Source organism: Rhopalosiphum maidis, chromosome 2 (genome assembly GCF_003676215.2).
Source record: "Rhopalosiphum maidis isolate BTI-1 chromosome 2, ASM367621v3, whole genome shotgun sequence".
Classification (NCBI taxonomy): domain Eukaryota; kingdom Metazoa; phylum Arthropoda; class Insecta; order Hemiptera; family Aphididae; genus Rhopalosiphum; species Rhopalosiphum maidis.
In genome coordinates, this window is record NC_040878.1 from 77412518 (window position 1) to 77438342 (window position 25825).

The 25825-nt window shown below is 27.5% G+C and overlaps 1 protein-coding gene across 1 annotated transcript in view; it reads left to right on the forward strand.

Annotated features, from left to right (window-relative positions):
• The window catches only part of LOC113553920 (inactive tyrosine-protein kinase 7-like), a 198883-nt gene extending 174366 nt beyond the window's left edge, over window positions 1–24517 (forward strand). The window contains exons 4-5 of the mRNA XM_026957512.1: window positions 5540–5854; window positions 23840–24517. Of these exons, the coding sequence (XP_026813313.1) occupies window positions 5540–5854; window positions 23840–23964 (440 nt within the window). The 3' untranslated portion in view covers window positions 23965–24517. The remainder of the gene's footprint in view (window positions 1–5539; window positions 5855–23839) is intronic.
• Window positions 24518–25825: the final 1308 nt, after the last annotated feature.

The following is a 25825-nucleotide window of genomic DNA, read 5'->3' on the forward strand; positions in this document are numbered from 1 at the left end:
ATAATATATTTTACATGTTTGCTTCATTTTACGAATTTTAGCATAATGTTTAAAAATATTTTAACAGTATCGTTATGTTCTATAACTACTATATTGTATAATCTAACTTATAACAATATTAATATACATAATTTTTCTATTATTTGAAAGTAATATTAAAAAGAAAATTTGTTCGTCAATGGTTATCAAAATTTATCATAATAATACAAATAATACGTTTATACGTATATTATGATATCTTATTTCATTCTTTAAGTTTTCAATATTTTCGTAAATATTTATTACAATATTGTATTAATCATTATTTGTACCTACATATTTTAACGCAAATATAATTATATTTAATTAAGTACTTGACTCAAACCATAGGCGTGCGAACGGGGGGTTCTATGTGTACCTGGGTACCCCTTGACATGTAATTGGGGCCCTAAAATTTAAGTCCTATAGCATATATATGGGTCCGTATTTTAACTAATGTTACTGGAATAAAAATTATATTTTTTCTAAAATATGTTGTAAAAATTATGATTTGAGATAAAAAAAAATGATACAACTTAAAATATTTTAAATTTGGGTGGTATAACTTATCATGATTATAGCAGCTAGATATTATTAACAACAAAAGTAAAAATAAAAAATAAAACATATTGCAATTATCTTGAAAACAGATTTTAGATTCAACTATCTAATGAAATATTATATAACTTGGTATTAGTAATCTACTGATTAATATGTGATATAATTTAAGTAATGTTTATTCAGGCATTTTAATTTATTAAAATATGTACATGTCTTGTTAAGAGAGGGCCCAAATTAAGAAAAATTGTAGCCTATGACTCAAACATTTAAGTATTAAACTCTACAGCATCCTAGTCTTAGTTATAATATTCACTTATTGAATATTATACTATTTGTATGTAAATTAAACAGAATTAATTTTATATTTTATGCAATTTACTTACTTTCTTACTTAGATGAATTAAAAATTAGTTACCTGAATCGTTATTATATTATAGGATTAACTTCAAACTATCAAAATAATTTAAAAGTATAAAAATTTACACTTTTTCAAACGCTAACAGTCAAAATAAACTATGTAGGTAGTAAAGTAGTTTATATTTGTACACGTTTGACAACCAAAGTATATTCACATAATGTATCTTACAGGCCCGTATAATAAGGAGGGGTTTTAGGGGTTCACCCTCCCTGAAATTTCTGAAGTATAGGTGTATATTTATAATATAACAAACACTAACTACACACTTTTTAGTTCATATATTAAAAATATTTTAACCATCCCCTCCTACCGAAAAAATTGATCCTAGATATGTTCTTGTATATTACGCGTATCGACATCAGTTCATTTCATCTGTTCACATAATTCAGTATTTTCGGTTTGGCAACAATTAAAATATTACATAACATGTAAAAAAAATTAATTGTAGTATAATTGGAACGTTTTGTATTTTCATTCATGTGCGTATGTATTCGTGCTCAAATAATACCTACCTAAACGCATAATATAATCTAAAAAAAATCTCGTAAAGACCACTGACATGCATAAAAATAAAATGTGTTTTACGTTTGAAGAAAATTTAATAAAATACACAGAGCGTGCATGTATAAACAACGCCGCTGGTTAGATTTTAAACATTATTTTCAACAATAAAAACGAAAAAAAACGAAATAATTTAACAGTGATAATGGAAGCGGATGTTTAATTATTTCTTTTTAATATTATTATAATGATAATAACGGTATGGGAGAAAAATTATTTTTTCATCTTTGCGTCAGTATTCTAATAAATATATCACTTTAATGTACCTGCAGCTCCGGGAAAATTATTCCAACCGTTAACTATACATCCGTTTATATTATATATATGTATGTGAATAAGTGCTTGCATATTTACTAATTTCTAAAATTGTTTTTTATTTTAAATAATTAACCTATACAATGAAATGGATAATATTAAGTGTGGTAGTGATATGAAGGAATTATTTTAAGAAGCTATTAGTGATATGTAAGTTCATTTTTTTTTTATGAATATTATGGTTATACCTACTTATACAATTATAAGTTTATTTCAATAATACAAAGTAGTTAAATATATTTAATATTAAAACATTTAAAGCTAATTTAAAATAATGTGTACAGATACAATGGTCGATAATAATATATTTTAATGGAGCATTATGTTGATAACTGCAATGTAGATACTGAGATAGGAAGCCAATTAGGATATAATAACTTTTTATAACACGGTAAAAAGAATAAAGAATAGTTAATTAACAAAGTATAATCGGAAATGTAATGGTATTATTATTTTCATTATTATAATTTTAAACTTAATTATTAGCCACTAGTGTTGAGATACTTTGGTTGTGCGCAGGATGGGTCTAGATTTAATAATTTCAGTAGTTTTGCGTGAACTCGTTTGAGGTGAGTATCTCCCTCAGGTGCGGCATATGATTCTTTTTCTATGATATTGTGCTTTTAGTAAAGTTTTTTGTATTTTGTGCCCAACAATGTGGTCAACTATTATTAATATAAAGTGTTAAATTATTTTTGGTAACCTGACATAGTACGTGTCAACAGAAATAAATTTATAAGATTATTAAAAAACATATTACATTACACAAACTGAAAAATATAATGAAAAATAATCTATTCGTATTGTTATTACTCTACATTATACAATGCAGTTTTATTGGCATGAATAAACACAGTAAAGTATTTAAAAATATTTTCCATAGCCAATTTTGTTTTGAAAAATAATGTATGCTTGGTCCCGGTAACGTTAGAATATTATTATTAAGTCCCTAGAGAGGTATAAACAACATACACATTATACGATGTTAGCCTATCGCTAACCTAACATAATGTAATACGTTATGCGTATATGATTTTAAGTAATACTATAATGTATACACCATAATATTTTTTTTTATTTTTTTTCAAAAAATCAATACATAGTTAAAAAAAATTCCAATATTTTATCAAAAACACAACACCACAATCACTCGGTATTCATACATACCATTATACAAAATATACAATAACGGCGAGTCTTCCTAAAAGTAGGTTTTTTCAATTTTCACGTAACACTGAATTAAAAAATAATATGTACTTACAATATTACTAAAAAAAACCATATCGATGAACAATTTTATCAATAAATATTAATTATATTTTTAAGCCATTTAAGTTATGCCATCACATCATTTAGTTTACTATAAATCCATAATCCAATGTGAATAAATATAAATCATTCAAAAAGAATATCATAAAAAATAACTGCGAACAAATTCCACTGAGAATTCTATACCTGGTGATTTACCAAGTAAGTTCAGTGAACATAAACATTGTTTACCTACCTTTTTTCTTTACTAATGAACTTATCCAAATTTTGAAATTTTTAGCCGCTAAGACCGCAGTTGATACGTTTGTGATTGATACAGTAGTCAATAATAATATAATAAATAAATATTTATATGTACAATATACAGAGTGATAAAAGAATGCTCATCCCTTCTTTTTCTTCAACAATGTAGTTACTCAAAACATGAATTTTAGAATTTCTAAACATATAATCAAAACCCATATTTTTAAATTCTTGAAGTTTTTTATTATCTAATGAGAATTCTGTGGCAAATACAAACTTCAGTTTTCAAATGAGAAGGCTTCTTTAAACTGTAAATTATTTATGAATGATGTTTTTGAAAATCTTTAATGTACCTGAATCAAAATTCAAAATTGTTTTAACCTATATAGTGCATAATATATAAATATTTATTTATTATATTATTATTGACTTCCACGTCAATCACAATCGCATCAACTGGGGTCTTTGCTGCTATCATGAATTGGAAATTAAGTATATTATATTAGTATAGTATATAACTTATTACATCCAAGTCAATCTCACTCAAACTTCAAATGATCGTGTTATGGAAATTGTAACAAAAATACTCATCTCCGCATTAGCAATATAATATGTAGTCTTGTATATTTCTTTATTAAACAACGATCAAAATTCCAATCAAGAACTGTACAACTAGAATATTACATAGTTTTCAATGACCAAACATTTTGTTTTATATAGAAACAAAAAGTGATGATTGGTTTTGTGGATTTTTATAAATAATTAATTTTCAAAAAATAACCATATTATACAAGGTGATTATTTAAACATGCTCACTCCATAATTATGCTTAAATTATGCACATATTCAAATTTTAATTTTTACATAGTTTCATATTGTTAAAAAACAACGTTTTTATTAAAAATTATATTTTTAAATATTTTATATCCTTATATTTTTTTAAGTTTTTTATTTTTCTGAGTATTTTGATACATAAAAATCGAATTTAGGACCAGTAGTTTATGAGTAATACGTATTTAAAATTTAGACAAATGGAGTAGTAGACAAACATTTTGCGGGGTAACGGTGTACCACCATTCCGCGCATCAAAACTTTAAATACTTATAACTCATAAACTACTCGCCCTAAATTCGATTTTTATGTATCAAAATACTCACAAAAATATTCTGCTTTTGAATATGAAATTAAAACTCTATGACATAGAGTCTATGTTGTCATTCAAAAAGGTAAAAAGAACTTAAAAAAATATAAGGACAAAAAATATAATTTTTTTAATAAAAACGTTGTTTTTAACAACTTGAAACTATGTAAAAACCAAAATTTGAATATATGCATAATTTAAGCATAATAATAAGGTGAGCGTGCTTAAAAAATCACCTATTTATTTAAATTTATAATTAAATAATTAATTTAAATTAATATTATTTATTTAAGAATGAAAAACCCACCTGAAGTTCGAAATCATTCAAATCTTAAAAGTACCATATTTTTAATTACAAATACAAAGTGAAAAAACAATTAAGTATTTTCAAATAAACCAATCCATGAAAGCTTACTATAATAACTTTAAACAGTAAAAATTAAACCTATACATATAAATTAGTATTAACTTTTACTATATAATATGATAATAGACTCGAGAAACCACCTATAATGTTATTCTTTGTACATATGATTCATTGAAAAAGGCAAGCTTGGATTATGTAAAATAGAGGAGATTTGTCTTCTTTTAACTAGATAAATAGAATATATTTGTATGTAATTAATAATCATGCTTATATTAATATAATATATAATGAATTTAAAGTATGTATATTCCGTTTTCTGAGAATATGGTTGCCCACAAGCCAAAACGCAACGACACATCGTGTCTCGCTATAATTAGATACTTGCTTGCTCGACGCTTGAAGTCGTATGCGCGAAATAACCACTTTATCTATTTACATGCATAATATCACCACTGAATGCTATTTTTTATAACTGACTATGGAGTGATTAGCAACAGTTTCTATTATAAAAATATTGTGGTTTAGTTTAAAAATTGTATTTAAATATAACTATGTGCCAAGATGTATTTTGTCATCGAACACGCGTGTTTAATATCTATGTAATCATCGGCTCTGTCACTTATCGCACGCGCGTCTTGATTCGCAGAGATGAGGGCCAGGATTTGCGGGCAGCAGGAGCTGTACGTCAAGGAGGACAGCGAAGTGAGCATGCGGTGTGAGCTGAGCCAGGGCCCACACGACTTGGGAACCATATTCTGGTACCTTGGCAACGTACCCGTGTATACGGACCAGACAAGCCTACAGTCGGTCCGGCAGCCGCGGGTTAGCGTTCACACCGAATGGGTGGACGGACTCAAAAGCACGCTGCACATAGCCCGAGCCAAGCTCACAGACTCCGGAAACTACACGTGCATGCCCACGTTTGGACAATCAGCAACCATCAACGTGCACGTGGTCAACGGTAATTTTCAAATGTCAATTGCACGTCTACGTTCTCTACCCCTACTCCCGATTTTTCCAAAAACGATATCTATGCACACATACTACGCGAGTTATTTGTTTTAATAAAATAGTTAATAAATGCATGTAAATCGAAAATTATTTAAGTTGTATATATTGTTAGATCTATGGACATCAGTGACCTTATTTGGTTTATCAGAGGAAAATATAGTTTATGGAAATGTACTTTTCCAATGTTTTCAGCCATTGAAACAAGCAATGTCTAAAGATTTCTTTTTTAACTAATTTAAATATAACAGGAATAATATATTATCTAATCTCATAAGTACCACAACTTACATTTAGCTTACCGTTTCCTGAAAATATTGGATTTGATAATTTTTTTTCAATATCGGTGTGTATCCTGGTCATTTCTCAATTCGATGTAGATGAGTAACTCCCTCCCTTCCGCCATGACGCGACGTGAGTGACAACACTGACAACCCATTTAATATATTATAGATAAATAGTAATACGTCACACATCCGATCGATTATGTCCCAAACGTTGATACATGGATAATTTATGAGCATCGACAGAGTTATATCAGTTTTACTCGGCGTTTAATGAGTTAACCAAAAATATTAATAATATACAATTATTTGAGCATTTTTAACAGTAGGTAATATCGATAAATGGATATCGTATAAGTAACAGTGAACGCACATTGTAGGAGAATACACAACATATAACTTGTAACTATTATAACCAAAATAAAATTATCAACAAAAATAATACAACATACTATATACATATGAATCGATAAAAAATTTGATCTGTTTCTTAACAACTACTTAGGTCTAACTTCCATGATAAACCATGTTGAGAATACAATATTAATATTAAAATTATTATTCTGTAAGACGCCATCAACACCCTTTTTTTAATTAATATTTAATAATATTATTTTGTATGTATATTTATTATTTATTGATAAATATTAAAATTAAATAAATCATCCATTTTACAATTCCTTGTAAAACAACAGCACTTATGAAATCAAAAATCTTATATTTTTATTTTGAATCGACACTTTTCAAAACAATACGAAAAAACAATAAAAAAAAATTCATTGGGAAATCAAACATAAAAATATAAAACATATAAGCACCATATTTTGGAAGAAACTTATTTGGGTTAATTTATAAATATAATAAATATATATTATATATATATACAATTTACATATATTATACATTTGATTTGATTGATTAATAAATAAAAATATTATTGTACTTGTACGTTTGGGCGAATTTAAAAATTACAGATCGACAGTGCACATTTACTGTAAGTGTTTCCAAATTAAAGTACTCAATACCAAAATTAAAAAAAGAAACAACGTAAGGCAAAATAAAAATTGACGACCAAAAATTCAAAATACTGTTTGGAAATTTTTTAAACTATTAATTATTTTAAAAATATGTTTTTTTTAAAGGGTGAAATAATTTCAACAAGCTTTAAAATTATATGATTAACACTTCACAACGAAATATGTTCATGCATTTAACATAATGGTATATAATACTTAAAATTTAAATATCAATCTTCTATAATATTATACGCGTGACTATATCATATATCATCCACACAAAGTCAAATTCTCAGACGTGAAAACCGTTTATTATATAATTTTCAATTTTAATATACCTATATATTTATCTAACGAGTGCTGAAGCTCAATCTATAAAAGCACGTGCTTACATACTTACACACAATATTATAGCAGATATGAAAAACACATGCGAACGTACTAATAACAAGATGAATTATGTGGAAAAGTTAATAAACATTAAACAGACATAATAAATTAAAACGCACTAGGAGTAAAAATTAATATTCGAAAAATATATCCTAAAATTTAGTTAGCAAACTGAAAACTAGTGATTCGACTACACCTTATCTTATTCGTGAACACTATATCATTATATTTTTATGGTAATATATTCATATTATATAGGCATATAAATAATAAATATATAACAGTATTTTACCGAATTCCGAAGCCACCAACTACGTGTATGTTCATTTGTGCATTTGTAATTATATTTGAATCATTATGACATTCATCATGTATTTAAATAAACCCTTAAAGTTGTTTTCGTAATTTATTGTTGTTTCACCAAGAGAAAATCGTATACTTCAAAAATAAACGTATATTATATTATATAGATTATACTCACTAGTCACTACTTTATAATGATATAACAACAAAAGTTAAACTTCACTAGTATATTTAAATTATTCACCAAACTACCTGCGGGTATACTTTTTAATTTTTGATATGGCGTTGCCGGAGTTGTCAAATTGACTACAAATTTTAGGTAATAAGCAGAAAAATATGTAAATATTAAACTAAAAATAAATAAGCAATATTAGACATTGTGTAATGTGTATATTTGTACATATTTTTATGTTATATATGCACCTAGGAAAAGATGCCAATAACCGTGTGTTAATTATAAATCAATACATAATAGGTATTTTGTCATGTTTGGCTTTTCTGCAAGTAAAGTAACTAGATATTAACTATCTGTAAATTCATTATTTAATAAAATGGAATATTTTTACGAATCATCATATTCTTTTTTTATTTCTGAGGACACCTTTAACAATAGAATCTAGTTAATACTTAGCAGGATTAAAAGTAAAAATTCATAATACTTTTCAAAATAACCAGAAAAAAACCTAAAAAAAAACTAATGAAGAACGGAAATTACCACGCAAAAGCCGTATTTGACAAAACCTATTTTGTTTTTTTGGTATAACTCAAAAATGAATGAATTTAGTCTGTGGATAGGTACATACAATTTTCACTAAATATTTATTCTAGCATTTTCTAAGTATATAAGTATATATATATATGAACTCTTTTAGAGCTTTATTTAGTAACAATATTGAAATATATTATAAATCTTAATAAAAACAATGTTCTTTTAGTTAAAACCTTGAAAGTTTAATACATCTGATTCCACATAAGTTATTTTTTATGAATATTAAAAAGTTAAAAATACATAGGCATGATTTTTATATATAAAGCGTTCAAATTTCATATATTTACCTACGTCATAGACCTTCTGGTTATTACGAATTAACACCGTATAAACCTAACCTAATTTAGTTGAGGAAATGAGGATACTTATACCTAATGATGAATATATGGTTATAACTTATATTGAGTTATATAGTATACCCTCTACATTTTTTACGACAACAGCATTGCATATACTTGGACAAAATTTATCAAAATCATAAAACTGTTCAATATTTAGTAACATTTAATAAAAAATTCTTCATAAGTAGTTTTTACTGAAAACCAAAAATAAAAAATTACAATTTTTTTTATGTACAATTGAAGTTTAAAACAAAACAAATAATAACTATTTTAGTCATTTCTTAGTAAATCATCAATATCTACTAAACTTTCAACATAACATTTCGCTTTACCTACAAAAATTATCACATAATAAGCGTATGTCTTTCAGTCTTTGTAACACCAACTGGTTCCAATCTTATAATTTTTATTCATTACAATATAAATATTTTTGATCATAAAATATAATAATTTTATCCCCGAGATGTAATAGAACCACAAAAAGGCCAAAAAAAAAATACCTAAATATAGAATAGGAATATTCACAGTCTTCCTCACTGGTCAAGCCATTAAGTATAATTTAAAAAAAAATCATTTATGATTTATGTCATAGTATCAATTTAAATTTCATTAAAAACCCAGTTCTGTTTATTTAAAGTGATATTTACTGACTTTTCGTGAAATAATAATTGAATAAAATTTATTGAAAAGCAATTGAATATTTTTATTTTTAATAACTACGCAAGTTTATATATTTCTCATACACAGAATAATAACAAATAAATAATTAAATAAAAATCAAACTTAAAAAACTTAAAACGTCAAAATACATTTTTCAAACAAATCAAAATACACAATTTACTATAGCCTAATTCTTCATAAATAAAATTGTTATCAATATGTTATTGATATTACAGTTATATTACATAAAAACACAATTCATATAATTTTATATATGAATCTATATTTTTATCTTAAGGTTATTTAATATAGATTGCACATTGTAACATATGAGGCCGGAATATAAATAACCTTAAAAGAAAAAAACTAATTTATGGCTAATGGCCTAGTATTTGACGTCAAACTTAGTTTTCATGATTAATAAAAACAATTTAAAAATGTCAAAATAATAGATACGATGACCTCTTAAACTATTTATTTTATTTCTCTTGAACAAATTATATAATTTAAAAATAATGTATGACCGAATTTATTTATTTTAATTTTTAATACTTTCGTACATAGTTATAATATAATAATAGTTAAAAAAAATGTACTTATATGATTAATCAACGTAATAAAAACACTATTTTTTCCTGAACTATATTATTAATAAACCAATAATATAATGGTTTTAAATTGATTTATTGATATATATTTAATAAAACGATAGATTAATAGTATTTAATTAAATATATAATTTAACAAAAAGTTGTGCTATTTGATTATAGCATTATAATAGGTATAATTGTATTATTAAAATGTGTATAATAATACATTCCTTTGTGTATAATAATGTAGTAAATAATTGTTCGTTGATCAAAGATTAAAACTATCGCATTAATTTACAGCACTTGTGAACAATTCCTATTCGTTTTAATGTTGTTTTAAGAGCTTTATAAATCGCAAGTCGTATGTTTTGTATAATACACAGGAGTGTATGTATTGTGTTCTCTAAGGTGTTATATAATCCGATTATCTTGGTAATTCTCAAAACTGCGGTGACAGAGAGAAACTTACAAAATGTAGTTTTAAGCAAAGTAGATTGTTGAAAAATAAAAAGTCGAACACTTGAACATTCTCAAAAAAAAATTTATATATATACATCACTATCTATAGTACAGTATAATGCTCGTTGATTATGCTTATGCTTTTAAGAAAAGTTATTCGGTATATCCGTTCTCTTACCTCATACGAAATTTACTTTTAACACATTGACGTCAAACCATTAAGGTGAAAATATCGAAAACCAAATAACTGTAGTAAAAATGAAAATCATACGTTATTTATTAAGTTAAGAAGATTTAAAATTGAAAATCAAAAATGATAATATAGGGTGAACTGGTGAGTTAGTTTTGATAATTATTTCATATTTTTATTTAAAATTATCGCATTCTACAAACTCCTAAGTATTCGGTTTGTGTAGACTTAACATAGTTACATACCACCATATGATTATACAATTTTTTTTTAATTTACATTTTAAATCATTCGAAATAACTAGTAATTATATGAATATTTTAAAAACAAAATTAAAAATACTAGTACGTTTTATGTAGATAATAAATTATACGTTTTATAGTAACTTCAATCAAACACAATTTAGATTCTGCGAGTCAAAGCAGGTATAACGTATATATTATATTACCTAGTTGATTTAATCATTTTAACCCAATTTAGAGACGTAGATTTTTTACTGAGTCAACTACACAGTTTACTTAAACTTATTTATTTCCCTCATTACATTAGTTTTTTATGATATTACAAATCGTATATACCAAAACCAGTTTCTTGAAAACGAGTAACGACTTTGAACTTATCAAAACTTTAAATCATTTGAGAAATATAAAGCGCGTTAGGTCACAATTTTTTTTTAAAAATATACATTATTACTATTACTATATCGTGTCTGTCGATGCGAAAAAGTCAGTTTTAATGCATATTACATCGTTACACAACTATTTAATTAAAACTTAAAATTTATTTGACTGACCCATATAATTATACACTTAACACATTATTTTAAGATGCGATAAAAACTAATTAACTGTCGAGAAAAAAAAATAATAATAATAAGGTACAGAATTGCATCTATTTCTTGTTTGATTATATAAATAACTGACGTGCGTTTTACTTTAGCGGCATTATAATTCTCGGAAAACGAACAAAAGTGAACCATGAAAGTGAAGATGATCACGTATTATTAATATTATATAGGTACATAACTCGTTTCTTCGGAATTTTGTGAAGTTGCACACCATCAAACTTGCAATTATGAACGACGCGACGTCGCGACGGGCGTAAATTAAACAGCCGTTTTCTAAAGAAAAAGGGAACGGAAAATATCGTGGTTATCCAGCGTCTACTATTTATATTTATGTACATAAAAATATATACAATTTGGTACTTACTATGTTCAGAAGCTTTGTATAAATTCTAGCGATATGGCCACGGTTCAAACTAGATCGAAACGACCACAGTTATAGTAAAGGCAATCGCGAGCGGGTAACTGCTTCAGTAAAAAAAAAGACGTTCACAATAACCCGCCGTGATAAGAAATCGTATTGCCAACATTTTTTTATCTGCGTATTTAACACACGGAATACGATATAATAGGATGGCAAGGAGAGTTCATTCGGGTTGTGACATTCACAAAATAGATCAAATTGTCATTACTTCCAAAATAACTTAAATTTCAATAAGAATATAAATTATAACTATAATTTTACAATAATATAAAATGTAAATCGTCGTGATAGACTCCTCTAATACACATATAGGTGCCATCTGATTGGACCGTATATATTATTATCCAAACGATATAATATACAGAATGATTCACCAGACATGCTCACCCTATTTTTTTTCTTCAATAATCCGATTTTTTGGAATCTTAAATATATGTATATATTTTCTAATTCTTGAGATTTTTTTTTTTTTATTACTTAAGGAATGTCTTGTGAATATACAAACTTCTGTTTTTCAAATGACAACTACCCTTTTCTTTTATAAATTATTTAGATGATCATTTTTTCTGAAAATATGGACATATCAAAATCAAAATTCTAACGAATAATTTTTGAGTTATGCAACTTTATATACTTAGGATAATATACCTTTAATAATAGGTCTAAAAAATATAGTGACTATAGTGATTTGAAAGTTTTAAATATTAATAATAATTTGTAAAAATAATCTAAACATGATAAATACTAGATCCAATATTACATCTATTCTATATTTTTATAAAACCATTTTTAAAGGCTATTATCATTGATATAGCTAAATATTTTAATAACTGAAAAATTATTTTTTCAAATTTTGAATTAGGTACATAACATTTTCAAAAAAATTAGCCACTAAATGATTCACAGTATAAAAATGGGGTTCTCGTTTGAAAACATGTGTATTTATCGTCACCAAACAATCCTTAAGTATTACGAAAAATCTCAAGTATTTGAAAATATGGTCTTTAAATATATATTCAAAAATTATAAATCAAAGTTTAAATAAATTCATTAAAAAATGAAAAATTGAAAACCAGAGTGCTTAGTGAATCACTCTGTATTTAAAACGAACTAAATTATTTTTTTATATATTTTTCACTGATAAAATATTAATACAATATTTTGGCATTTCATTATCTTACAGTTTATAATAGGCGTATAATAAAAAAGGTATATTGATAATACGTTTAAACTTTATAAATAATACCTATTAAGTATTTTCTACACTGATTTGGTCTTTCAAGACCTCATTATCATTGTATTTGCATAATCTATTATTGGCAAAGAATCAAGTCCCATAATACGCTCCGGCATGGATTTGATATTATCTGGAAAAATAAACAAAACGTGTAAATAAAAACGAAACTGCGTGCTTTTAGGAGAGGAAAAAAATTGTATTTATTTTTGCATTTCGTTTTAGTTGCCGAGAAAGCAAACCCGAGGCAGTCGTATTTGGTTTAATGGTTGTGTATATATATAGTGTGTATATATATATATTTTCTGTAAACACATTTGTCGTTATTGATGTAGGTACTTCAATATTTTACTGTGTAAATCATAATATGAAAAATAATCGATTAAAAATTGTAATAACATATTAACATCCGTAGAAAAATGTATATGTATAATAAATAATTATAATTTATTAATATTATATATATATATATATATTAAAATTATATTATTTTATTATTTTGTTCGTGCATATAATGGACGTAGGCGCCAAATTTAATATTTATTTTTAAACAGACATTGTAGCGTATTTGATTTGATGCTGTTTTTAATTCGTTTGTATTATTATATCTGTACAAGAAATGATTCACCGCTTTCAACTGTGACATATGGTGACGGTTCTGACTCACGCCCACTCAAAAATTAAATACCATCAGTGACTCATTTATGAAGTAATAAAAAATTAATCTATCCGGATTTTTAAATCTCCCCACGCGTCATCGGCCGGGCTTGAGGCGAACCCCCGACTTCCGAGATTTATGTGTGATGAGTGCAAACAAAAAATTACGATGGATGTATGAATAAATATTATTCCATCTAATATCGGCTGAGCAAATAAAATTGTGGGGTAACAAACGTACCTGTTTGTAGGTTTCTCACTAACCTACAAAGTACAATAATTAGTATTATATGCTACTGTGTTAGCTACTGCGCACGAATGACGATCGTTCGGCCGGCGCAGAATAATTTTACATGTGGATACAACGCTATTATTATATTTATAAAGTGGAGTAGTGTGCTGAACAAGATGGAGCACGAGATAAAAACTTCTACAAAGTTCTAGTCGAGTTGTGTAGGTGTTTCGGTAACAGCTATTGAACGAATAATGTACGACGCATGCGTACAGGCTAAAAACATTGATAATATCGACAATGCAAGCTATTACAATGAGTGGACTGTATACAGAGACGTAGAATTGTATGTCGTATCTATCCCGCGGTTCGTCGACATTCAATTCGCTGACAAATAGGTAAACCAGTTATCATACTATTGTATATAAATTTCACAATTTGGCAACACCGGATAACGAATAATGTATAATATGGATATAATATTATAATAACTAATAATTGTAAAGATGATTGAAATTTCTGTTCACATTCTTATCATCGAATGTATTATGACAATATACCTACAACATACTATTATAAAATTATTGATAGTCATAATTTTAGTTAACTATAATTATTTCTGTTACATCATTGCAAAGTTTATTTTTTATATTTAAATTTTAAATAAAATACGAAAAAATAAAGATACTCTAGAGGTGAATACTGTTATATATACAGTAGACTTAGAAAACGAAACAAACATAAATACTGAAAAGTATAAATAACCACATCAATAATTATGGTGTCCTGTAATTTAAAAAACAATATGATTGTTACATTATAAAAAAATAATAACCACTCAACACGAATGTTTAACTAGGAACAAAAGGTTAGGTTAGTTTAGTTTTTACTTTCTTTATGATTTAAACCAATTTTATCCAAACTGTAATCGGATTTTTTTTCGATTATTAAACATTTTTTTTTTTTTTTGAATCATGACAAAATAATTGATATAGTTTAATAAAAATTCACTGTAACATTAAATTTTACAGCATTTTATTTTTAACTGCTTATAAAATATATTCAATAAGCTTCCAGTCAACTTTTTTCCACTAGAACAATTTATGAAAAATCGTAAACATTATATTTTACTATTATATATTTAAAAAGTATATTTATGACTAAATATTTTACCGTTTTTGTTATAAAATAACGTTCTTTATTTAACTTGTCGAATAACTTGAAGTTGGCGAATTGAATTGTCATAGGTTAGATAAACCGAGATTTAATTTATGGAAATTTAAAAAAAAATGAATATACAGTTATTAGAAATGAAAATAATTCGACTTTGTTTTATTACATTTTTTACATAAATAACGAATACATTCGAATGGCTTTTCATTTTCGACCCTGGTAAAAATAGCAATTAAAATATCCATAAAAATAGAATATTCAGTCGACGACAATTAAATTCCTCGAGATTAATTTATTTACACCACACGATCTGTAACAACCAGAAAATGTTGCGGGAGAAAGGGATGGCGATTTTGACGTAGAACATTTTGAGTATTATACAATACACTTCGACTAATTGAAAAACATGTTCACAGACGAACTGAAAAAAAATCTACAGCCTTTCCAACGCGTGTACAAAGAAATAATACACCATATTTGTATCTCGACGTGACATTCAGTCTACATAATGTATTACACGGTTAGAAGGCAAAAAAGTTTATAAGAAACCGTTGTCGTAGTAAAAAGTCCTGAAAACCCGTCATGAATACGTTCGGCTGTTTCCAATAAGAATAATGTCATATTTATTTTTATCATAGATAAATGTAACGCTACCTAATAATATGGTTTAGTTTGGCGGGCGTATTTTCCCTCATTGCTGTAATCTCGTTTTATAATTTTCTTATTTTTTTTAAATCCGGTTTTTCAAAGTCTGAAACGTATTATCATAGAGCCACAATTTGAGTGGTGTTTTATGGTTTATCTAAACACAAAAAAAATTAAAACTCATTTTTAAGACGGCCATATTTAGTATTATAGTTGATATATTTATATACAAACAAGTACGCTTTAAGTCGAATTATCGCATTTCATCAATCAAAATAGTTATGTACGCATCGATGTAATTTTTTCTTTAGTGCCCCCCCCTTCCACGGGGTTAAAAGACGCATGCGTGTACACTGTGCTTATCACCCCCCAGTTTACTCTGTTGATACGTTTTTAAGTTTATAGTCTAGAGGCAGTCAGATTATTTATTATATATTATGTAAAGGGTGAGTTTATACTATACACGGCTAGCCACTGCAAGTCGTTTCCTCCGGGTGGGGTGCCTAAATATAAGCGACCGATAAAAATCAGCTGATACACCTGCCGGCAGCACTGAAGTACATATCATATATATTTATATGTATACGCAACAATATATACGCAGTATTGTGGTGCGATATTAATGTCCGCCAGTTTTTCCACGTCAAATTTACCAGTCCCCGGCGCGCTCTGTCACCGACCGAAAACCCTTTAAATGTGGTGCATTAAACAAACTCGAAAATCCACGAGACTTATGTATAATATAAACCTATATATAACTATATGTAGAAAGTCAAGTGAGCAGTATTAGGTACCCTATACGGTGAGGTTTTCTCTTATTTTCACATTTCTCGGGACGCCGAGTCGTCGTGCACGTCGCGTATCGTTCGACCGTAAAAACGATCGATGGTCACTTTCGCTTTTGTCGCCAACTCATACGAATATTAATGTGCTGGGACGCGTGTAAGACGGGCCAATTTCAAAATTTACGACTATTTGGGAGAAATGGCGTAGCAATCTGTGCAACTTTCACAACGCATAGTACGTCTAAATGTATTGGTTATGTATCAGTGTACACCGAAGTCCAATTGCAGTTATACTTTATATTTGTATGCGTTATGCGATATTTTAAACAACTTTTACCATTATTTCATCCAAAAACATATCGTAGAAGCTTTTCTGTGATTCTGTCAAACGTCTATATGATTTTATTTTTCAATCCCACACAGCGAATAATCAACATTGTGTATTTATATTGTTTTTTATATTATGAAGGTTAAATATTTGATACTGTACATTTAATACTTTATAGGTATACGTGGGAATCTCGAGAAGTGGCTATATAGTATAAAATACCTATTATAGTTCTATGAAATAAAGAAAATATACTATTTAGTATACACTGAAAATAGTATACTACAGCATTGGCGTAATTTGATCGTGTTCGTGGGTTGTGTGTTTGATTGTGCAAACAAGTTTTGTATGTATCATGAGTTTCTCTCAGTAATCAATTCAGCTATTGTGATATGTATAATATAAGCACATGTATAAAATATGCAAAAAAAAAACAAATAAATAAATATTATTTAAATATTCATGTACAATTGATTATTTGATATAGTTAAAAAATTATAGTACGACTTTGTTGGTGGATGTCGTCGTACAATAAAATAATATTCGATCGCTCAGTGATTTAGTTTCGTACCACAGTACAACAATGCCGTAGCCATAAGGGAGTAAGGGTATCGGGCGCACCTGTCCCTCCGAAATCGTTATTTTTTTTTTATTCGCCGTAGCTCAGTGTAACCTAGAAATTTCTTATTAGTTATATTATTAATATATTTGTATAATTCAAAGTAAATCTATGATAAATTATTCATAGTTTATAATCATCATTAATGTCAAATAGTAACGATTAAGTATTAAACATTATGTTAAAATAGATGATCGATTTCAATTACATCGTTATCATCAATGTTTATTTATAAATACGGATGTATCCATCACACACTGTACCTGATTATACGTAGTACTGCATACATAAAGATGATGAATGTAACCACAATAATTCCTAAAACATAATATTTTAACTTAAAATAATGGAACTTGGTGAGTACTGTTTAATTTTATTTCTTGTGAATTTGATATGTACATTGTTCGAATACTACGAACGCACGCCATCATACTACTTACAGTTAATATTGTTCATCGCGACTTCGTGTACAAACTGTGACGTTTGTTGTGTTTTTTATAATTTAAATTTGTTTAGTTTCTTCATAATAATCTTCTTTATTTTTAGCTATCCCATTTGTGTAAAGTAGGTTATGGCTTCCTTTATATTATGTTAATATGTTATATTATACATATTTTTATGTTTATAAGACTAATAAGAGATATGGTCGTGTACCCTTAGTAATAATATTCGAATTAAAAATGAAATTGCATGTCTAAAATACATATTAATAAACATTGTTATGTTAAGTGTATACCATAGTGGTATTAACGTAATTTAAAATCATAAGAAAAGTAGACATATAGTTTACAATAATTAATAAACAAAGAATCATAAAGTAATAGGTGGTACGTAGATAGGCATTTTAGCATCGCAAAAACTAAAGGAAAAAATTAAGTGTCCCCACAAAAAAACGGCACTGCAATACAATATAATTTAATATAGCTGTGCAATAGTGTTAATTGCGAAGTAATATTATCTTAGCTATATACAGCCATGTAGTTTCTAGTCAGCTAGCTAGAAAACGGATTCGGGGTTTTTTTATACTATTTCAATAAAATATTTTATAGTAATGTTAAGAATGTAGTAAGTACATAAATGTGATGTGACAGTCTTTAAAAAAATATATAATTGGGGGATACGACACCCAAATCCTCTCTCTCTCCCTATTAACGCCATTGCACTATATAGGTATAATATAGTAGAATTCATACACAAATTATTTTAAATGAGTACTCTTGAAAATGACTAAAATTGTAAACGAGGTGATCGTCAACGAGCTATATCATTACAATCAGGGATGGGCAGTATACTTGAAAAGTATCTAGATACTAGCGTTTATTGTAAATAAACTAGTACTTATAATCAATGATACAAGGTACTAGAAACATACATTTTTAATACAAAATACAAAATATATATTTTATATTAAAAAGATCATCTTCAATTCAGAGCATATTTTTACATATATTACATATAAAGTAGATGATGGTATGAGTGCCACCTAGTGAAAAATTAGTGCTACCTTGTGGTTAATGAATGTGCCTTGTACCGCATGCCCTAAGTCTCGGGCCGCATAATTATTATTATTATTTCCTTATAGCTTATAGTTATAATGCCACCTAGTAAAAAATTCTTAAAATATGCTTCACTTCAAAATGTTTTTTTTTTATTTTCATCTGTTTTGTGTTGAAAATTGAAATGAATAGATCTCTGTTTGCTTAACACCTGATGTTGATGATTCACTTGTAATTTATGTATTGTTGTAAATTCATCAAAAATATTTTCATAAACTCTGAAATATTGATTTTAAAAAATAAAGTGTATAATTGTATAATTATAATCAAAGTTAAAAATTAAAATGAATTACCTACATGATAAGACGGAAATTTGAAGTGGACCTAATAGCTTTAAGTAACGTTTTGTCATTTTAACATGTCATACAAATGACTTTTACATTACCTTTTTCGCATTTTGGAATCTCAACAATATTAAAGTATTTTCCAACTAAAACATACTAAAGTCTAAAATTACTAGTCAATATATTGCTCACCTATATATAGGCCATGTGATGAAACTATAATATGGTTTACCAATATTATAATTTATGTATACTATGATCTCCAAAATACAAGTCTACAATATCTAGACAAGTGACGACCATTTGTCAGAAATTCAGATTGTATTATAGAGGTTGCTATACAGACGGTACCATACAACATAATCTGCGTTCAATGATATGGGTATTTTTGCAATTATATAAATAATTTGTATAAAAGATTGTATACTTGAAAATGTATAATATTTGGAATAACTATGATTTTTCAATTTATTGTTTATTTAAAAAAGATAAAATAAACAAATCTTAATTTGTATCTATTAACTAGAATCCTTTCAAAAAAAAAGATATAAAATACACCCCCAAAAAAGTATCTAGATACGAGATAATAGATACAATTAATTAACTACAAAAGATACAACTGATACAAAATACAAATGTATCTAGGATACGCATCATAGATACTACCCATTCTTGATTATTATAATGTTATATAGGTAATAGAGTATTAAATTAATTTCGTCGTTAAAGTATAAAATCACCTATATTAATACACAGTGACACGATAATGAACGAATTTTAAAGCGTTAAGCGGAAATGGGACGTTACCTCGCCCTAGCTATAGGTACCCCGATAAATTATTATACGGATTTTAATGTGATCAAATTTTTTTCCCCAACCCACATCATGTTCGTCATCCATAAATACACTATAAGAGTAAATTACATAATATACCTAGGTATATTAATGTATTGAGAAAAAACACGCAGGCACTCAAGTCATTAGACATTTCACATTACCGGTAGCGATGAGAAATAAATTACGACTTCGTTTTCAAACGAGCCTTGACGACGGTCGATATTTAATTTTCTCGGTGAAAAGTCCTCAACAGGGAAGTAGGTATACACATCTAATCAACTTAGGTAACCGTATTGAAATTAAAAAAAAAAATCACAATATTTAGATGGCAAGGTTGAACATTATACACCATCAGTTTAATTTGACATTCTGATTGAATAAACCAACATTATTTAAATATGTTATTAATGAAAATTGAAAGTGAACAGAGAATTAGGGTTATTATGCACATATAAAAACCCATATTTATGATTAGAAAATAATTCTTAAGACTATTAGGTATCTAAATCAGCGATCTCCAAACTTTTTATTCCTGAGTGCCTTTTTTGAACCAAATTCAGTCATGGCGCCCTGCTATGAATTCCATGAAAAACAAAATAAAATAATACTCATTGATATCGCTAAATGATTTAATATGAACCGTACACCGCGGTGCATATTTTTATGTCAACAACATTTTTTTTACACCAGAATAATGGATAATAAAACATTTAAAATATTAAAATGTTGTTAAAATATAACTGTTTCGAATTATTTCAAAAAATATTTTTAAAAATCATAGAATAAACTTGAAAAAGCAATAAGTAATTTTTGGACTTTTGAGTGTTATTATTTGATACATTCATACAAAAGTAACAGTTCTTGAATATTCAATTCAATAATTGTAATTCATTTTGTTTAGAATGCATCTTGTTGGACATTTTAATAGTAGGTACCCAACTAAAAACTTTAATCCAACGAGCATCGCATGAGCTTTAATCCCATAAACATTCAATTAGGTTAGGTACAGACTAAAATATAAAAAAAATCCTGGCTACGCCTCTGATTGTAATTATTTTATTAAAATAAAAAAAAAAATTTTTATGCATTTTCTAATTCTATATTAATATTATCATTATATCCAAGTAAATTAATGAACACAACTAAAGTTAAAGGTAAACAACAAAAATAAAAAACAGGAAATTCGATTAAAATACATTATACATCGAACAAAATATACCATCATACTAGTAATATGGGTAAACGGATTAAAAAAAAATCACTGTACTAATGAACCGAACAATTGTTATCGTTTCATTGACTTTTTCGGGACTAGAAAAAGCGATAAACGTTTTGTGCCCTTTTTTTAAATAATCGACAATAAAGATTGTTACTGTCGAGATAAAAAAAAACAAGTCGCAAATAAATTGTTTAAAAAAATAGCATTCCGAATGAACATGTTGTTATTTTGTCTGTCGTCGTTTACAAAAAAAAAAACTTCTTTTTTTCCAAACACTCGAAATAGCCGCACTAGAGACCGTTCGATAAAGCCCAAAACACTTAAAGTAAACGCTACACAACTAACAAGTATAAAAATATATAAAAACAAAAAGTACCGTTTTTCTTCAAACATAAACAATTTGTACATAAAAATAAAATAAAAAATAACATCGTCAATTTCTGCCTACTATATTGTAACAAACAACGGCCTTTTCAGAAAATGACGTTCAACAAAGTGTATTATTATTCTTGATTTTGTGTTATTGGTTTAGTGGTTATTATTTCATTTCTCAGTAAATAACGATGTCCCAAAGTCGTTATCGTTATAATTCATTTCACTAAAGTTAATAATTAAACACAGTGTTGACTGATATTCTTATAGTTTTGTCGTACTTCGAAATGCGCAGTTGTAGAATTTAAAACAGTCCAATAAACGCATTCGAAACTATATAATATTATAATATATTAAATATTATATTACAGGCACTTACAGGTTGAGCAGGTAATCAGTTACATGTATCAAAGTTTCATTTGGGACTTAAAACTTGTAATCAGTTTTGTAGTTTAAAAGTACCTTAAAATTTAAATCGTACAATTTGCATTGTAACTTTTATATTAAATACATATTATATTTAAAATTACATTTAAATAGGTGATAAATAACAATATTAGAAAATTTTAATATTGTTTATGATAGCATACATTATTACAAAAAATATTAATATAATGAACAAATACGATATTTTAACAAAAAATATATTATGTGTAGGTATATAATATTATTTACCTGTGGTCTTAAGTTTGAACAGAATTGTTTGATCAATATATGTGCTAAATCATACATTGAACTATATAGGTGCCTCCTTGCTTTTTTGTTTACATTCTTTCCCTTCATATAATTCATGTAATTTTATGAATTTACAAAGATAAGTTTATAAGTCATTAATATAGTAGTATATATATATATAATTTATTTTATATTATATTATAAAAAATTTGAACCATTATATTTATTACTTATTTGTTACCTATAAAATAACTCTGCAGCCCATATGTTATCCATATTAGTGTAAACATAATATATTATTACTTATAGTTCACCATTTGATGCTTTTTATATTTTTTATAAATTGCAATTCTGATATTAGTAATAATAACTTATATGAATCCATCATATAAAGTATAAACAAATATTTAGTAACATAATTTTGTTGAAGAAATAAATATAAATCATTAATTAACTTGTAACTTTAAAAATACCTAAACTAAATAACTCGTAACCAATTAGAAATTTTAAAAGTATTATGTGTTATGTAACTATAAATTTACAATTGTAGTGTAACTTGTAACAAGTTAAAACCAATCGAGTAAATTGATCATCCCTGGATACTTAATCGTGTGAATGTCAATCAATGTCTAACCTAAACATTAGAAACCATTTATGTTAGGTTAGGTCCACTTGTACGACCCTACAACCACTGAATCACTTATATTAGTTATATTGCACAGCTCGTGAACGACTCGAATCACCGAAGTCGGAGCGACTCACGAAGCAAAATATACATCAGTGCCGTAAACAAGTGACGTTGAACTTGAGACACGTGCTCTCCTCCCCAATTTTAAATTAATTTTATTTAACCTAACAATAAATAATCAATAGCACCTATAACAGTATAAAAAAAAACACTTTACACAATCAATTAGTTAATTAAATCTAATTTGTTGTGTGTTTATTTTACAGTATTTTTACAAAAAAAAAAGCGTCACCCTCTTCCCAAAACGACCACAAAAAAATGAACTGAGTTATCATTTTTTTTCTTTTCTGTTCTCTGTCGACAGGTGAACACCCGGCCGCCATGCAACACGGCAACCGGAGTGCGGTCAGCGGCCAGATGACCGTCCACGTGTTAGCCCTGGTCAGCCTGGTCATAATGCTGTCTAATCCAGTGCTGTTCGGACACTGAGGAAAGCAAACCGAGGATGGCGGGGATACGATGGCGGCACCGCCGTCTCGTCCTGACCTCTCCTTCGACCCCCGAACACCCACATATTCCCGCTCTCACCGCCATCCAGGCACGGTACGCCGCGAAATCTTATTTTTCTTCGTCAGCCCAGGGACAAGTAGGATGACAACCGACTTAACAGACGCGGACGGTGTTTCTCTTCTCTTATACATATTATACTATACATACATATATACATAATATATATTTATATAACACTATAAATATAAATATTTCACGCGTTTATAATATTATATCCATCGTGATATTTAAAAAAAAAAAAATTGTAAAATAAACGATCGCCCCAAAAACATGTCACGCGTCAATCGAACGAGCGAGTGGCCGTTATTGTGGGGAGGTTGTTGGGTACGGGAAGCCAGCTGAGTCCGGATAAATTATTTTTATCGAAATTCAATTTTTTTTGACAATTTGTCTCTAAGGATTGATACACATAAAACAGGACGATCCGTTTAACGTAAAACATTTATTATTTCAGAAATAATAAACATTTTTGAAAAATGTAATATGCGTAATTTTAAGTTGTTATAAAATAAATACTTTTATCATTTTTCAGTTTTTCTATCTTTTGAATAACAACATAGGTACATTTTTTAATTTCATATTCCAAAGAATAATATTATTTAGAGTATTTTGATCTATGAAAATTTTGGACAAGTAATTTATTAGTTATAAGTATTTAAAGTTTATATGAGCAGAATAGAAAATCGACATTAGTAGAGGGACCCCTGTATCATCACTCCATTCCGCTCATTTAAACTTAAAATACTTATAACTCATAAACTATTCGTTCAACATTCGATTTTTGTAATTCGAAGTACTAAAAAAAATATTCCGCTTTGGAAAAAAAATAAAAAATGCATAGTGTCATAAAAAGGGTGAAAAAATTATTACAATAAAAACATATACTTAAAAAATTCGTTTTACGACTTGAAATTATATAAAAATATATTTTAAAAATTATTATTATTATTATTAGTTTTTAAATAATGAGTGTCTTACTTAAATGGATCACTTGATATACAATACAAAAATCCTCGACAGGAGATCATGCGTCGCGAGGAGACGTCTTCGCATTTCGACGTGACCGCGTACTTAACGAACAGACGATGTCGTATGACAAAGTGCACAGCTGGCTCATTCAGGGTCGGCCAGATTCTTGACGTTCGTCGTTTATTCACTGGTCATCAAAATTCGGAATATCGTTAGCTTATCGTTAGCGAAAATCATTTTATTCGTCATTTGATAACAATTACATGTTCCACTTATCTATAAATACAACATCGCCGGGGACGTACTGTCTATCAATTGTTCAATGAATATTATTATTATTATTATTATTCGAATTTGCTAAATGCATTGTTTTGTATTATTGTGGTAAGGGACCGGTACCGGTATTCGGATGTATATAATACATAGGTATAGATTCCTAGGTATATAAAAATTATGTCTATACGCGCAAGTAATAATTCATTGTTTCTGAGTTTCCTCTTCATTTGTTTGATTAGGAACGGAAATATAAACATAATCATTCTGTTTCTCTATATACTCGTATTAGTATATTATATATAAACGCAAACACATCACGTAACGTATACATACATACACAAACACACTGTATTCTGTCGGATCGGAGGTCAAACGATTTTTCATAGTTTTTTGTGTTTCATTTTTTATTACCGTCGAACAACAAAGCGGAGGAAATATTACTTTTATCGCACCCGCGTGATTTCAACCTTAAACATCGTCCGCGCGCGCACATAGTGCGATACCGCCACCGTCATTTTTTTTATTATTATAGTTA